General features: G+C 38.0%; 1 protein-coding gene across 14 annotated transcripts in view; it reads right to left on the minus strand.

Annotated features, from left to right (window-relative positions):
- NAV2 (neuron navigator 2) overlaps positions 1-18,250 on the minus strand; it is a 388,787-nt gene that overhangs the window by 77,608 nt on the left and 292,929 nt on the right. For all 14 annotated transcript variants that reach the window (XM_027662067.1, XM_027662068.1, XM_027662066.1 and 11 more), the window contains one exon: positions 11,533-11,655. In XM_027662067.1, the coding sequence (XP_027517868.1) occupies positions 11,533-11,655 (123 nt within the window). The remainder of the gene's footprint in view (positions 1-11,532; positions 11,656-18,250) is intronic.

Here is an 18,250-nt window from a genome sequence, read left to right on the forward strand (position 1 = left end):
AAATATATTTTGCATCTTAACAGGCACATCTAACAATCTATGAGGAAAGTCCTTGCCTTCAGGATTAATAACGAAATAAACAAAGATTCATCTGGAAAACCTCTCCTGGTTATTTCCACTAATGTGTGATTTCCACTAATGTGCTTTTGTTCAGATAGATTTTTAAAGACACAAAGAACAGACTTCCCAGAGACTAGTTTATAAGATAGTAAGTGCAAGAGAGGTTTTCCTCTAATCGCCCTGTTTCCTTGTCTGCCTTAAATCCATTCTGCTTAAGTTATAGCAACAGTTCAGTACTATTTCTGAAAATGTCCAAAGAAAGTTTTGTTCTCCTCCTATGATCTCACCCAGACTTGCTTAGCCAAGCCATGTTACCTTTCGCTCTCATTTTTTTCTTTCTAAAATACCGAAATGATTTGATAACATACACATTGCCATAATAAACTCAATCACATCACCATATATTGCAAGCTCCTTGATTCCAATGGTGTTAAAATCTAAAAGTGAAATCATAGTCTGATGTCAATAAGTAAGAGGAGAATGTATCCGAAGTGGGGAGTGACTTTAAGATTCAAACACATTTCACGAACAAAGGTGGGTTTCAGTAATTTGTTGAAGATACTGGTAGATGTGATGAAAGCCCATCACTGACAGCACAGTGCATTGGTTGGAGAGAGATGAATGGCTGCAAGGGAAAGCTATTTGGTAGCACAGAGGGGATGATATAGAAAAGGTAAAAAAACTGGGTATGACTCACAGAAAAGAATGACTGGAATTGTGGTGGTGGAGAGAGGGGAACATATGGTATGACTCACAGAAAACAGTGATTATTTTAACAGTCTCATGTTTAGCTCATTACAGCTAATGCAAAGTCAGTCCATAAAAACATGGTGTGAGAGATGAGAATGTCACTAAAATTGAGAATTGGTTAGAAGCTACTGCAGAAAGGGTCCCAAACTCTAAGCCAAAGCATGGAAGACACCTCTGAATCCACCCTCTGCATGTTGGTATTGGAGGTCAAACCCCCAGCATACTTTCACCAAAAGGAAAGACAAGCAACGTCCTGTTGCCATATGGCATTTTGGCTTTTAATCTATATTAACAAGGAACAGCTCAGTGGTTATAGTTAAAACCCAGCAAAGAATTTCAGCAGAAATTAGAGCACAGAACCCACAGCCTGAATTCAGTTTGAAATCACAATCTTCCAATTTCAGAAAATTTCTGTCTTTCCTTTGCATGCATGTTTAGGACATTAGGAATGTGTAAATGCAGATTTCTTGCCACCACCTGATGAGTCCTTTGGTTCAGAAATGCTCTCAAAGCACAAACTGATAAATTCTCTGTCTAGGAGTAGATGGAGAATACATACAATCCCAAAAGATAGAGTAAGCAGAATATAAGGCTTTCCGGGGTGAATGTAACCTCTGTGAACTTTATTTGGCACAAGATACTCACATTTCTTCCCCATAGGCTCACATTGGTGATTCTTCCTTCTCCTTTTCCCTCTCACCTTTTTCCATAGAGATATATGTCTATAAATACATCTCTAGCCATTTCCTGATAATATTCCATTCATTCCTTCTGCATTCAAAACAGATCCAGTTTAGCAAATGCAACATTTTGTTTCAGTCATCTCTGAAAACAAAAATTAAATCTTTGCATAAAAATGTAAATGAAACATAAAACTATGTATGCACATATCAGATAGTATCAAATAACATCAATAGTTTAAAAGAAATGTTTAAGGTATTAAGTCATGTCAGGAAGAGCCTTTCTAGCTGCAAGTTTCATAACAAGAATAAATCAGTCTTGACAATGAACATGAAAGAGGGAATTAAACCTTTTTGAACACTCAAGGTGGTTTGCTCATTTCCCCCAAATCAAACCGAATGAATTAGTTGATATATATGAAAATTAACTTAAACCAACAATATAATCAGAGAAGATAAACTTTAAAGTTAAAATTAGATTACAAAGATAAAAATATTACTTGGGGCTGAGGAGAGCACATGGTAACTCCACAGTAGCTGCTGAGCTGAGCCTTTGTAAGTTAAGAAACAACAAAACCCCCCCATATATTCAAAAAGAGCTGACCTCAGCTCCTGGACTTTGCTCAGGCACTAATCAAACTTTCAGTGTTTAGCGTTTATCCTCTGGCTACTTATTGACCACCTATACCTGGACACACATAAACACAGCCTCCAGCAGTGGGGTAGTTACTGAGGCTCCCTGTGCTAACTCTGCACACAGGTTTCACACGTTCCAATGCCACTTACGTCAAATTAATTAGTTTCAAACTGCAGCAATCAGTTTTATTTTTAGTGAGCATATAAAAAAATCTTGAACTAATAAAAACAAATTACACACATTCTCATAATTCTGCTGTAACAGCACAATGTAGCTCCAAATATTTCCACTGTGGAATGGGCAGTTATTTATTGAAACCAAATGTATATTTAACTGCATATACTTAGGCAACATAAGAACATCATGTGAAAGCCTTAATGCCTGTTTATATAATAGCAGACTGTTTTTCAGCCCCATGGAGCTGCGTAGCACCAGGCTGTTTAAGCCTCAGGGTGTTGGGGCTCAATGCAGAAAGATCAGGAGCAAAGTGACCACTTGTTCTGTGGAGTCTCAACTTCACTGTGAATCTTATTAACTGTCATAAAAAGGTCACAAAGTCACCTTATCATACTGCTGAAAAATCCCTATGCCACGAGGAAGCTGAGGAATGGAGGAGAGCAGAATAGGACTTACAGATAAGAAGGGTATGGACCCCCAATATGGAATACCTTATTGGACACCAAGGAAGTTATCATGACACCAAGTAACAGGTGACATAAGCAGGAGCTGCAATAATTATGGGGCAGCAAAATTATACTTATGTACTTTTGTCTCTGCCACTCCACTCCCCAACTGGTAAAATGCAGCAGAGCTCCTCTGCAGAGATGTAATTGTCCTTCCATTGGGGACAGACATTCATTCTACATGCTCCATACCATCCACCTTCTGCACTTCTGTCTGTAGACATACATGGGGAATGAGACATTCCCTTCTCTATGTAAACTCAGTTATAGTTGATAGACAAGGTCTGTGACAGAAGGGGAATACAGTGCATCTCTTTAAGAAGTGCCATGGAAACAGGGAATGAACCTTCATTTTATCTGAAGACACCTTCTGCCTCCATGAGTGCCAGGTCAGGGATGCTTTCATTTCCTTTAACATCTGTCAGCCCAAAAGCATCCCTCTTACTTCATTACCTTCTAAAACACAGGAGCTACCACTGAGAATAGCTCAAGGAGACAACTGTGATATACACAGCATTTTAAATATGAGCTCAGAGTTGTGGATACCTTACAGCTTCTTCCACTATGCTGCAGATGTGGATATCTATTGGATATATCAGAGTCCTGTCCAACTTTAGACATTTCAGTTACATCTCCAATTTAGGAGTCTCATTCCCTTGTACAGGTAATGGATCAAAGCACCTAGATATCCTGAATTCCTTGGAGGGGGTCTCCCTGATGGAAACTCCTCACCCCATCTGCAGTGTTTGAAAGCTCTTCACTGAAGGGGACAAAACTGGGAATAAATGACTGAATATTCAATAAACTTAACCAACAGAGTTAAAAAAAAAAAAAAAAAAAAAAAAAAAGAGGAAAAATACTCCAGCAAAGCTCAGAAGAACATGCAGGAAAACGTATGCATCTTACATTTGGACTCAAAATTTTGATATAATTTTCCAAGCAATACTATTACAGGAAACATTCATCTGCTAAACAGAAACCTTAGATTCTGGCCATTCACATTAATATTTCTATTGACATGGAAGCAAACACTAATAGAATATTATAATCACAAGCTGTAGAGCAGAATTATGATGTATTATTGTTATAATACATAGCCACAGAGCAGAAGGAGAAAAAAACCCAACCAATTGAAAGGTATAATTATGGACAACAAACTATGATGAATAAACAGAGGAAGAATCTTTAGATTTTCCAATAATGAGACATTTAATAATAAACACAATAGGTGAAATCACTTGTCTAGAAATTTGCTTTACAGCCTCAATGAGTTTCCATGAAGCCCAAAACTGTGATTCTTCTTTTGGAGCCTGACAGCTGTCTGCTATTAGTTTTATCTATTCAATCTCCAAATCCCAGACTCAGAGGTTACTGGTGTAGGTCAGTTGTGAGACCATGTTGACTCTCTTGCCATTCGACATGGAAAACCAAACAACAAAGTCTGCACTATGTCAGCAAGCATTTCACATTCTTCGGTTTGTCATGCAAAGCACAAAGACCCTGATACAGTTCAGAATGGTCTTTGTATCTACAAACTTGTTTACCCTTGGAATACAAGCTTAATTTCCCACATGCCTAAAGTGCTTTAAAAGCCACTTCATACAACAGAAAAGACAGTGCTAATCTCTGGCAGTGGAACCAGAAATAGAGAGCTTCAGAAGAGCCTCCAAATCAGCAGTGAGATCAACTTTATAATTATATACCTCAAGTGGGGGTGTATGAAAGGAAGCATCTCTTCAGAAATATCTAGTTCCAGTGGTGTAGGATCATGATTTTGCCATCCCTAAAAGCAAACTAGTCATCTGCTTACATTAGGAAGTTTTTCCTTTTTCCACAGAATCAGTATCCAGAATTCTGGAAAAGGTAAGGTCCCTTCACCTGTCCACACAGCACAGCCTTCCAGGGGAAGTGACAATCTGTGGAATCCAAGGGTAAAAAGAAACTCCTCGCTTAACCATGATGAATTGTTCCCTTGAGGGTACCTCCCATCTACCATTAGCTTTGTAGTGAACTTCAGCTCCTGGTTTAAACATTTTAATTAGATGCTAGAGGAGAGATGTAAATACCCCCTAACATATAGAGGAATGCAGAATCAGAATCGCAGCAACAAAAGCAAGGGCCATGACACCGGGGAAAAGTTTCAACAGGAAATGCAGCTCCTAAAGCTTAGATCCAGCCTATCTCTTCAGTGTTTACATCTAAGCAAAAAGGAAGTTCTGAAGAGGTTTAGAATTATAGTGACAGTCAAGCACGTAAAGATTGCCTAATCTACTAATTTTAGACAGAAGAGCTTGCAATTGCAGGTTGGTTTTTAGTATTGAGTGGTAGAATTGCACCTCCACAAACAAAGAAAGTTCTTAAAAAAGGTGAAGAACTGCTCTCAACTGCCTAGTCAGCCTCTAATACTAAACCAGGTATTAGAGAATACCTGAATAAGAGAAGAGTAGGATAATTCTTGGCTTCTTGAATGCACTTGGATAGGACTCAGGACCTGGATAGGTCCTAACGGCAGTAAAATCTGCTTCATTTTTGTGGCCATGAATACAGGGAAAAGGAATTCACCCACAGGAAAACAAATTTTATTTTTACAAAAAACCAGTTAACTAATAGGAACAAAACTGCTTCAACTACCCCCTATCAATCATATATCTGCTATTGCTACATGATGTGGTAATTTGGAGCCTGGATTGAAAATTTTACACTAACACAATTTCTGCTGAAAAATAATCTACTTCCTTAATTCACCCTCTCCTCAAAATTCTCTCTAGCTTTCAAACAGCTCCTAACCTCGCTAAGTTGACTGTTGGAAGGAAACTCTTTGTTACCATCATGCAATGGGTAAAATTAGATCCAGCCTGGGAAACAAACAAAACTTGCAAGCCTATCTCCATTCCATCACACCTCTCTAAACAGAACTGACACTATCGCCAAATCCTACAGAAGTACTTCCCAGAATACTTCATCCAGCATACCATATGTATCCCAAAAAATATGTCTGTGGAAAAAAAAAAAAAGAAAAAATTATTACTGTGTTCACTGAACAAATTCACACAAAGCCACAAAGTTGGGAAGAACCCAGTTACTCAAGCAGGTCATCTCTGACCTCTTCCTTCTCATCTTCAAGGGAGCTCTATAAAGCATCTTCAAAGCATCAAAGAACAAACCAGAGTATGAAAATAATAACTGTGGTGAATATTAAAACCCAGATTCAATAAAGAGACAGCCCTTAGAGCCTGTAATAATCTGCTCCCTCTCCCCAGTTAACCCCTCCATGTTACTCAGGTGATAAATCATCCATCTCTCTCTTTTCTGCAGCACAGAAATGTCACATCACACCTTTCTGTGCTAAATCTTCCTCTGCTTTGTCTAAGAGTTAGATTTAGAGTAACTGCTCTTCAACTAGTGTTAAATAATGAAAATTATTTAGGCCTGAAAAAAAGTTTACATGCTGAGAAGTTTGTCACCTTTAGACCATTAGAATAGATCTGTCAAAAGACATAGTTTTCCTTGACTAACCTTGCCTTGTTTGAAAGTGGAGTAGCCTTACTTTCCTTCTGCTAATGCTAATTTCAGCCCTCAGGTATAGCTACTATACCTCTGGTTTCAACTACTGTTTGTTGCTTAACTTGGTAATTACTTTATGTAACCTAAACCCACTTTGGATTACAGCTTGTGAAAAGAGTCCTTGGAAAATAAAAGTATATGGTATTGTGATTCTAATCAGCAGATCCCAAGGCCATAAACTTCAAAGAATCTTTGCAATGTGAATTTTCCCTGTTTCTGAGAGTCAGTTTTCAAGATAAATGTGGGATCTTTCAAAGACAGAGAGATAGGTATCTACAAGTACCAAGGTACAACCTGCATATTTAGGAGCAGTAGTACTTTTTTCTAATGTACTGATAAAATCCAAACAGATGGTCAAGCAGAGTAGATGATCTGTTAGGCATGAATAATTTCACCAGTCCTGTGACTTTCCTGTTAAGCATCTCTAGATGGGCATATATATACAAACTGCAGTGACTCACAGCACAGACACAGTGAGCAATGAATGCTCAAAAATACTTTTGTATCTATGTTAGCTTAGAACAACTTAGAGGCTTTTAAATTATTTTCTACAAAATTATGCTTATTTAATATACAGGATCCTTAAGCAGGGGTGTAACACTGTCCCAGCAAGGAAAAGAAATGGGAAAAATAGACCTTACAAATTATCTTAATCATAACAACAGAATGACAGTACAGCTGCCAGGGCTTTCTGGAAGTGAAGGAACTGTGAACTGATGGCATGAAATCTTCCAGGTAGAGTGGTAACAGTGTAGCAGCAACTTCCCCAGCTGAGATCTCCTGAGGGTCTGTAGAGGATTTCAATGGATATAGTTACTCCTTCTCCTGACAGAAAGGACACCCTCCCTCCGGAAACTCCTTCACATAAAATACCAGAGGAATCTCCCTGCAAGTTCATTTACAGTGAAACTCCATAAACACTTACGTCAACACTCCTCAGAGAGCACTGCAGGAGAAGGAGATGCTGCGGGGGAAGGAGACGATGGGAATTCCATTGCCGTTACAAGGCAGGAATATCTATTTCTACATATTATTACAAGAGTTGGGTCCATCTCAAGTTTAAGATATAACCCAGTCATGCTTTAAGATTTTAAGACAAAGACTATGCAGTCTTTTTGTCTATATGTATCTGTTCCAGAACCATCTTCTCTGTTTTTTCCCCTTTTCTTATGTATCATGCTACCACTGCTAAAGTAGTAAAACCACAGCAATGATGAGATGGGTAGTGATGGGGCAGTGTTGCTAATGGATATTTTCTGTGATTGGAGGACTTAACTCCTCATCTGTAAAGCCAGGAATTACAGACACCTTCATTTAACTTTAGCTTCACTGTCTCAATTAAGAAGAAAAACTGAAAACACACGGTCAGGACTTAAAGCTGTTCTTATTTTACTGTAAAACTGCATAAAGAATATCTTAACAAAAATTTCCATTTTCTTTTCCTTATGTTATAACATTTTCCATTGTCTACAATAAAGCAGCATCAAAAAAAAAAAAAAAGAAAAAAGAAAGGAAATTTGATGCAGCTTCTTAAGCAATACCCATCAACACCATGGTTGTAATTCTGCTTTCAGTGGAATCTGCCTCCTCCCAAAAGCAGTGACATCTTCTCTCCCCACTTTTCAGAACAGGCCAATATTGCCCCCAACCTGAGGATTTGTTTCAACTTGCTTTTCAGCCCTTCTGAAGTGTGATCCAAGTTCCCATGGTTATGAAAACAATCCAACAATCTCCCTCCATCACCAAGCACTAACCCATCTTTTTAGTAATCTCATCACTGTAGCAGGATTCAGGAAATTAAACTGCAGTTAATGAATTTAAACGCACTCCAGTCAAAGGAGTTTACTTCATAAATAAATATGAAGCATTGTCTACTACCTTAGCCAAAAGACATATAAATAACTTTAATCTGTTTTATAAAATGCAAAATAACAGCAAAATACCACTCTTCAGCTATTTTTGAAAGCTATAATTTTTACCATTTGTAGAAGTTACTAAAAATCTGCACTCAATGACATTCTTATTAATGTTGATGTCTGTGTGCTCTGCATGGAATGTCCTCTGGCTTTTTGTTTGGCTTCTGCTTCCCTTCCAATTCTTCTTTCCCGTCCATCTCCTGTCCTGGTTCCACAGTCTCCTCTGGGATTAGACAAAAAGCTTTCCAAAGGCAGGAAATACTTCTAAAATGCTACTGACTGCCAGGAAGCAGCTTCAGTCACAAATCCTTCTACAAGTTAAACTGAATATGGACTTTTTTACTAAGAGTGTGACAAGACTGGTATTGTAGTCATCACAGATGTGAACCATGATACAGATACACTTGAAGAGCACACTCAGAACCCAGGCCATGTCTTACTCACAGATGTAGCTGCTGGAAGTATCAAGACAACATAATCCACTATTTGATGGGACAGGTCCTTACAGTCAGAAACTGGGAAGGCCTTTTTATGCCTTTATGCAAAGCCATGTAACTCATGCAACCTCAAATAAAATTGTAATAGAGAAACGATACAAGTTAATCACACCCAGATGTAGTTACTAAAGCACTTCATCCTCGAGGATTTTTTAAAAGGTCATATAGACATTTCCCTAATAACAGCATTAAAGTTACTCTTGACAAGTGCACATTCATTAAAGTCTCCTGTCCTAGTCACAAAGATATGATAAATCAACACAGGTCTGAATTACCTTCTCTAAATAACAGGTTACACAAGTAAAGAATTACAGAAAGATTTATTCAAATCCAAGTTTCAAATTTCTTCTCTCTATTCTATACATACTTATAAATGCAAGTTACGAAGGCAAAGGCAGAACTTAGTCTCAGATCAAGCAGCATCTGCCAATGTGAAATCAACTTAAATAACCAGATGGTAACCAAGTCCATATATACAGAAGTGACAAAACAATAGAAGATTAATTTCCAACCTTTTAAAAAATAATTACAAACTAAATAAAAAGATTTTTAATGCCTTTTTTTATTTAAAATGCCTTTGTTCTAGGCAAATACAAATTGTCTTGAAATCAAAAAATAAGCTCAGTTGTGTTGTGCAACAGTTCCATTAACCTTGCAATCAAGCATTAAATTCAAGTGCCTTGTTTGGATTTCCCTGCTGCAGGGGAAAATATACCTTCTAAGGTCTGTGCTTTATGTTACCAGAGCCAATGAGTAAAAGCCTCACAACTAAACTTCTACAATTAATAACACAAGAAACTAAACAAGCAAGTATATTGCAAAAATTCCTCTGATAACTTTTTAATTATTAACCTCATACTCACAGGTTCACAGTTTTTCACACTTGTTCTCCCATGCATTCAACTAACATCTGCTTTGAACAAGTTAAATATAATCTTAATGTGTTTTCTACATGTACCAATAAAGCAACTCATCACTTCTGCTCACTGCTTCCATTCACAGAATGAAGAAAACAATTAGTTACTGCATTTTTTATTCAACTCTTTTTGCCTATGCCCATTTTCACCCTGAAAAACTGTTGCCCAAACTAAAATTAATTTTTTGTTCAAACTGCACATCACGGTCACCCAGCAAGCAAAGAGGAGCTGGTTTTAAATCACTGTCCTGTTGTCAGAAACCTTTCATCTCCTGCATAAGGTGAGTAGCTTTATATTCTAAATAGAAAAGCAACACACAGTAAAATTACCAAGGGTAATTATTCTGTGATCCTATGTCGCAGGTAAGTCACCAGCCATACAGAGAGTGCATTGTGTGTAAAGTCTGTCCCCTCCATCCGAACTGAAAGGATGATTTTCAAAGCTGAAACAACTGACGAACCAAGGATTGCATTTCAGTGGGTCACAGTCCCACTCTAGGTGGAATATATTTAAGCACATAAATAATCTCTCTTGTCAAATGTACCTAATTGGTACCTAATGTGTTGTGTCTTCAGGGAAGGAGCTCAGCAAAGGAAAAGTGTTACAAGCACAGAAAATACTGGAGGAAGGAACCAATGAGGAGGAATGTATCACTGGCTCTCCAGAAGACTGACAGCTACTTAAACAATAATATACTTTATCTTAGACCAATGCTGTGTTTTAAACTGATGCCTTTGGTGCTGTGGCAATGTTCAGAAGCCACAGCAGCAGAAGAGGATGACACTTTAGATTAGTCTCCAGTTGCATCACAAAGTGGCAGTGCCTTCACCCACAGCACCAGCAGGGAGTGCTGGTTGGGTTTCAAGTTGCAAATTTCAGAAATAGATACGAGCTCCTGAAAAATCCAGGCATATTTTACTAATGGCAAGCAAATGTTGACTTGTAATTCAAACTGAGCTGGGATTCTCTGGGAGGTTTTAGTTCTTTTGTTTAGATTTACCATCCTGCTCTTTACCAGTATCACAAGGACGCTGAAGCAGATTTAGTACAGCTGGCTTAGAAAACAAGGCCAGATTCTCCACCACTTGTATCTCCTTAGGAATACATGCATCACTATGAAGAAAGTGTCATATCAAGCTCAGTCAAGTGCATTATGTCCCAGGAATGACTTACTGATGACGAAAAACTTTTAATTCAGATATTGGTTCGAACATGTACCTCAGAATTTATGTTTTATACACAGAGGCCCCTCATAGAAGAAAAAGGATATGGGTCACTTACTACATCAACAGTAACACTCATCAGTCTTTAGGTTTGGAAGAGAAAGAAGCAGCTATGTGCTGATGTCATTAAAAGCAACACCATTTAACCCAGTTATCTGAGCTCTAACAGAATATATCCATCTCCCTGGGTTCCTTTCTGATTGCACTCCCATAAATTATGGATTTTCAGTCCCCTAATTCTTGATCTTTGGCCTTAGCTGTTCACACTGAATCACACTGGACTAGGAAGAATCAGTGGAAATCAGAATAGAATTAGGTCTTTTGTATTTCAAACACTATTAAAATAGAAGTTTTACATTTTCTTGTGCTATATCCTCTTCACAAAAACCCAGAGGCCATTTCAGCAAAGTGATCAGAAGACATAAAATCAGCATTTATCCTGACACCTCTGTGAACACATAATACAAAAACACTCTGAAGAAACTTATATCCACATACTCAATATCTGAATTCCCAAAGCTATTTTTTCTCAGGAGATCCAATATGCAGTAGACATAGTGGGAATTGCACCATTATATGGGAGCATTTTTTGGCCGAGGCCTTACCTGTCAGCATCCCCGAGCCCCAGGGACGTGTTCCGCTGCAGCGTCTCCCGCACCGCAGCCATTCCATCGGGAAGCCGGTTCAGCCTCCGGGTGTAGAGGCCCAGACCTCCATCAGTCATGTACCTTTGACACAGCAAAACAAGATGTCACGCTCAGTAAAACAATACAAATTTGACATTTTATTTTAGCACTTATTTTCTGCATGTTTTTAACTGTGTGTTACAATTTCCTCACTTTTAAATTAAGGATATGACTTGGAATTAGAAGCAAGGAAAACTTTATTCTTGATTAGATTGGAGATGATTTTTGCCTCTCATCACTCTCCATTACACTTGCACTCTCTCTCATCATCAAGAATTGAATTTCAACATAAATGCGATAAAGGAAGAATACTTGACTTTCATTAAGGATGCCTACATGAAAGTAATTTAATATTTGTGAATGCTACAATTAATGATCCCTTTCTGCCCCAAAAAAGACATAGTTTATACTACCCTGAATTTTTCTGCAATCAAAAACACAATCAAAATCTCAAACCTTCACAAACTAACTAAAAAAATCACATTGAATTCACCCCTAAATTTTGTCAATGATCCATGAACATTAAGTATTGCAAGATTTATAGCAATCAAAGTTGCAGCATGAATGAAAAGTTTTTTTCAACCTTGTTTCGGCTCCTGCATTCTACCCTGGCTCCAACTGTGACCCAGAACCACCTGCATATAAAAACTACTACGTACTATTACTATTCTCAGATACTAAGAAGTGCCATGTGTACATATATCACTTCACAAATTGCTAAGACAGGACATTTCTTATTTTCTAGCTTAGACAAATGAAAAATTAATCTGAAATTGAATGGAGATGACATATGGTGGTATTGAAGAGTTAGATATAGTTGATGACCACGAACAATTCCTCATGATAACGTAGGTTATGTCTTCCAGAATTTTTGCTGAAGTCAGTACCGAAGCAGATAGCAACAGATATCACGTAACGTAACTTTAAGAATTAGCAGTAAAAAAGAAAAACTGTACAACTACCCAGCACTGTGGTATAGTTAGTGAAAAAATATTTTAACATGAAATTAATATTGAATATTAAGATGTCACTGAAATACTGAAATTAAGATGTTTCTAAAGTCTTGCCTTCTTGAATAACTTCTCAGTGAGCTTCCCTATGCCAATGTTTCAATGATGTCTTAAAATATTTTGTGGCGTTTTATGAGAGTAGTAGGTCAACAAGTCCCAAGCGTCAAGATAAAACAGGAGGATTTTTCTCTTGGTTTACCTTCATTTCTTTAGGTATTTCTGCCTACAGATATACACAAGAACTTTAAAATGGAAAGGCAAGTTCCATTTGCCTCTAAAGACACTGGCATGGAGTGAGCTCTGTGTACCACCACCAGTTCCTAAGTCCACATAGATCTACAGGAGCAGCAGTGACAATTGAGTGAACACGCCATAAAAATTTTTACACACCTGCGACTGAAATAACTTCCAACAAGCCCAGCACTATGGTCGCTGTTTCCAGCATAGTGCTGGACATGTAACATACCTCACTGAGTTCAGAGCCGACGGGGTTGTATCTTCTCAATCCTTCAGCCACTAGCAAATCAACAGCAGCCCATAGAATAATATCTAGATACTCAGGACACCTTCCTCTTGCTTAAAAAAGCACAGAGCTTTCTCCCTAACAGGGAGACACTGCTATCCACAGCAAGAAAGGAGAGATGCTCTGAGCTGCAGCCAGCAGTGCCTCTGCTGGTCAGATCTCACTGCAACAGTTGTACTTCACCCAAGCCAAATTGGTTTACAACATTTATAAAAATGGGATGATGAAAAGCTGGGGAGCCTTGCCCAGTCTGCTGGTTAGCATTTCACTTACATGTATAAATCTGTAGAGAGCCATCCCAGGAGCAACCCAGGAGTCTCTGTGGAGTTTAACAAAGAGGTTGTTGCTAAGCCAGTCAACTCAGACACAAGAGTATTCTCCATTCAGCAAATCTGTGGGGACTGACTCTCCAAACTCATAAACAAAGACTGTGGAAAGCATGGGGAGCAGTTGCACTGTAACACGTGGAATTTGCCTTAGGTCTGGCATTTTAACTGGTGTTTGACAGTTTATAAATATTTTATAATGGAAGAATATTTTTTCCACTAAGCTACTAAAATAAAGAAGAGAGAAGCATATACAAACATGCAAATAGTATTTAGCAAAAGCATCTAATGCACATACACTGATTGGTTTAGTGCAGCTACTTGTCTGCACATGAAACACATTTCTGTATGAATACCCATTGCACACATACTGGAAAATGCAGCCTTTAGCTTGTTGTCAGATTTCTGGCATATGATTAGTCCTTTAATAAAAAAGATCTACTACAGTTGAAATACATTGTTTTCCCTACCTATTACTTGGAAATAAAATGTTACTTTCAAGAGTTAGCCATGCTGAAATCAATGTTTTCATCAGCATCAGCATATTTTATGTTCTACGCAGAAGCTCAGTAAGCTCAAAGATTAGAATAATTCTGCAGTCTCATCAAACTGAAAACTAAAGAGTCAGATTTTTATTGTTTTCAAGCACTGATAAATCTTACATTAAGTCAATGGAAGCTGGATGCCTTTGCACCTTTGACCACTAGACCATGACAGTTTTTCTTACCAAAACCATGTGAAAAAGCACAGACATAAATGATGACTTTTAGCCCCCATACCACTAGGACAAGTTTCTTACATGCCAGAACAACACAAGGTAGATCTTTGTATTTTGAAACAGGTTTGTGTAATCACAGTTTGAAAGCTTTATATCTTATTTTTATTTAATGCAATATCTTCTACCCAGGAATGATTAATTCTGAAAAGATGCCAAAACTAATGATGCCTTAGTCCTGCATGCAACAGTGAGGTGAAGGAAGAAGGAAAGGTACTACTTCTAAAGTCCGTGGAGAAAAGCACATTTACAATGACTGTACTTTAAAATAAATTTAAAAAAAGAGTTCTCTACTATCCATTTGTTAGTACAGAGAAGATTAAAAGTTATAGTGCCACAAACCTCCAACCGTTGTTTCTTTTTCCTCCTCTCCATCCCTTCAAACTTAATACTGTCTTGGCTCTAAGACACTGCCTTTATGAATACACTATTATTGCTGTACATATTTGCTTTATGAGAAAGGAGAATATAAGGAAGGCATATTTTTCTAAAACCTTACAATGTTTTATTTGGGGAGGAATAAAACTAGGAAATATTATCCTGTATATAACTGTAACAGTACTCAACGCTACCTGAATTTATTGTCCTATTACACCCACACAATATGGAACACAAGAATATCAGCCTCTCCTCTGCAATGACCCATTGCAGACCAAACAATTGTACTAGGCCAGTTATCAATTGGGTGTAATTTATTTGACTTTTCTTATTAAAAACCATAATAAATTTGCACTAGATGCCTTGCTAACTTCATGACTCCTAAAAACTCTGTCAGCACACTCAGTGCAAAAAAAATCAGGACTTGGAAGTACTTTTTCACTTGCCTCAAAATAAGAAAAAGTTTAAACATATGATCTGGGGAAGACTGTCATATCCAGACTGACTTTCATACTCTATAAAAACTCTACAAAAAATTCAATCTCACACATGCTTTAAGAATGGTACTAAAGGCCAATGGGGAAAAACTGCCTTTAATGGAGCTCAATATAATAATATTTAATGAATGGATAGTGACACAGTGATGACATCGGTTAAAGGGAGTTTCTAATCTTTCCAAGAATCAATGTTTAAATACTCATCGCTATAGTTTCAGTCTTCATCAGCAAGGAAAAGAAAATAACCAAACCGTCAATATGAAAAGACTCAGGTTAAACAAGAGAAGTATTATGCACTTCTAATACACAACCGAGACCTACAGCCCGCTTTCTAGGTGACAATTTTTTTCCTATAAGAAAGTGGCTCCCTGCCCTGCATTACAGGCATAAAGTAATTTGCTTTGGACAACCTGGACCTTTAAACTTCTCTTTTCTTTAGCCAAATGCACTCTTTCTGTGCCTCTGAAATTTTGAATGCCATAGCAAGCCCTTCCAAGTGTAATATTTTTAGGCTATTTCTGATGCTGAATTGATTTATTTCCCTTTCCTGAAAGGCACTCTGAGGAAACAGGAATAGGTTATGCTAGGGATCAGTAAAATCCAGTGTTCTGAATGACTTGACTTCTGCCTGCACGCCCTACTTACCCATGGATACACCCAGCCAGCACCACACTTACTTTTATGGTCTGACAACTCTACCACTTCAAATATATTCATTTCACTCCTTAATGTATGAATACGAATTTTCCAAGTTTGAAAATAGATAGCCAAGGGACAGGCATTCTTTACTTAAGTATTAGGAAGAGAAGGAGCAGCACCTCTTGGTGCATTGGTTTCCAGGTTGGTTTGGAAATAGCTGCCCAAGTATCTACTGGCAGATTTGCCCAGCAACCCAAGTGCTCAAAACTTTAAGAAACAAAAAGTTTGTAGGAATTACAGTCCTTGGATTATATCACATATCAACATCCACTTTGAGGTGCAGAAGTGTTCTTCTACAGACAGTAACACTGTTATACTTACTGTTTTCCGTTGTAATGTTTCCTTTTTCACTAGGCTTCATCTGTCTCCTTACAGTCAGTTAAATGAGATCAAGAGGCTCAACAAGCTTTGAGTATCAAAGAACAACTCTAACTTTGCCAGTCACTAAAATCCAGCAAGAGAAAATTCTCCACTGCTGTTTCTGAAATACGATAAATGGGATCAGAACGATCCTGTTATTGCAGCTAGGAATATGTCCTAAATTTGACTTACAAAGAAATGCTAGACTAATGGCAGGATGATGACAACTCCAAATTTCTCACTTTAGTATGAATCCGGCATGCATTTTCCATCATAACATTGGCATTAGATCATATGGTCTTTCCCCATGTTTATATCTCCCAAAAGTCTTTCCAATCCCTATTCTTGCCTGGCCACTCTCCGTTAGAACATCCTCTCCATTGGCACAGTACTTGATTTCTCTCACCAAAGGGTTTAATACAGACCCTGTCTACAAGCCTGTGGTTGGTTTAAACTCCATTCTTTGATCCTTGCGAATTTCAACAAAGACATTCAGGAAAAGGATTAGATCCTGAGTTTCAGTTTGGGACTGCTAATACAATGCTCAAATCCCTAACATTAGACCAAATCCTACCTTTCGGGTTCACAGAAGCACAAACCTATTGCTCAATTAATTTAAAATTTAATTTATATTTAAGGCAGCCTATAATTTATAAATTAATAGACTTTTACTAATAATTAGCAACTATTTACAATTAACAAACGAATGAACGAACAATTAATTGTTTTGAAGATGCTCCATCCAAACATGGAGTAAATCCTGAACAAATTACTTGCACTCTCAAAAATCCTAGTCATTGCTGGATACCTGTTTCACTTGACAAGTAACATAGGAAAATGGAGATTGTGCGAAACTTAATAAATATATTTTAGTTTCATAGTTTACTTAGGGAAATCTCTCACCTGTAAATCAATAATAACATGAATGGTACTGCTTATTCACACTGTCCAAACCAGTCTAGAAGCAAAACAGGTTCACCCCTGTTGACTACTTAATGCTCAGATCTTTTTCTGAGGAAAAAAAAAAGAAATCTACAGAAATAAGTGGCTTCTGTGAAATCAGTACTTTTCTATCTGGAGATGTATTTAGGCTGCCTGGCACGTAAGTCATTCAGCAGCAATCAATAACAATTTTTGAGCACTGCTGTCCAAAGCTAAACTTTTTTCTACATCTTCTCAGGTCAAGCAGTCTGCAGGTAAGGAATTCCAAGGCCTGCAAAGGACTTGGGTGGGTTCTGCCACTATAGCTCAGATATCACACATGTCCCCCACATTTGCTCCCTCCACGACAATGGCTTTTGATTGAGCTTCTGAAGAAACCAGGTTCCTGTGGAATTAGCAGTCTTAAATACACATAGTCAAAGAGAAACTGTCAATATATAAAAGAATATTAGACTGAAAGCATTTCTCACATCAATGCACCCCTTCCTGTTCCAGAGGAGAGTCCCCTTACTGTATGATCCTCCTTTCAAAACTCACTCAAACTGTCAGCCAAGTCCACCTTAACTTCAAATTCACCTTCACCTCAAGCAAGAGGCTGACTCCGCCACTGCTTTTAAAGCTCTTTTACAAATCTAGTGAAAACACCCAGGAGGCCAATCCCTTCAGGTGTGCAAATGTCACTCTGGAGTTCAGGGATACCTGGCTGGAAACTCATTACTTAAAAGAGGATGACACACCCACCAAGCTGATAGCCTGAAGCCAGGGGAAGGCTCACTAGAATCAGGCTGCTGTTCAATGGGGCTTTGCACGTGCCAATTTTGATTTAAATGCCTAAATCCTTCCTCAGAATCTATTTCAATGAAAATCATAGAAATAAGCAGTAGAATAAGTTTCATTTTCCTCTTTAATTTTGTTCAGGAGAGGAATGACATGTGATCAAAGAGGAGTATGGAGGGAGTGCTGCTTCTCTAGAGGTTTTCAGCAGCAGAGGAACAGTAACTCCACAGTGACTTTGGATCCCCACTCTTTTCCTGCAGATGATCCATATTGACACAGTGTGATTGCATCCCCCTCTACTGGCTAGGCCCAAACTGGGACCATATTTTGTCCTTCAGAAACTGTCCTTT

The sequence above is a fragment of the Corapipo altera genome, unplaced genomic scaffold (assembly GCF_003945725.1).
Source record: "Corapipo altera isolate COAL_440 unplaced genomic scaffold, ASM394572v1 RXGC01000072.1, whole genome shotgun sequence".
In the NCBI taxonomy this organism is placed as follows: Eukaryota; Metazoa; Chordata; class Aves; order Passeriformes; family Pipridae; genus Corapipo; species Corapipo altera.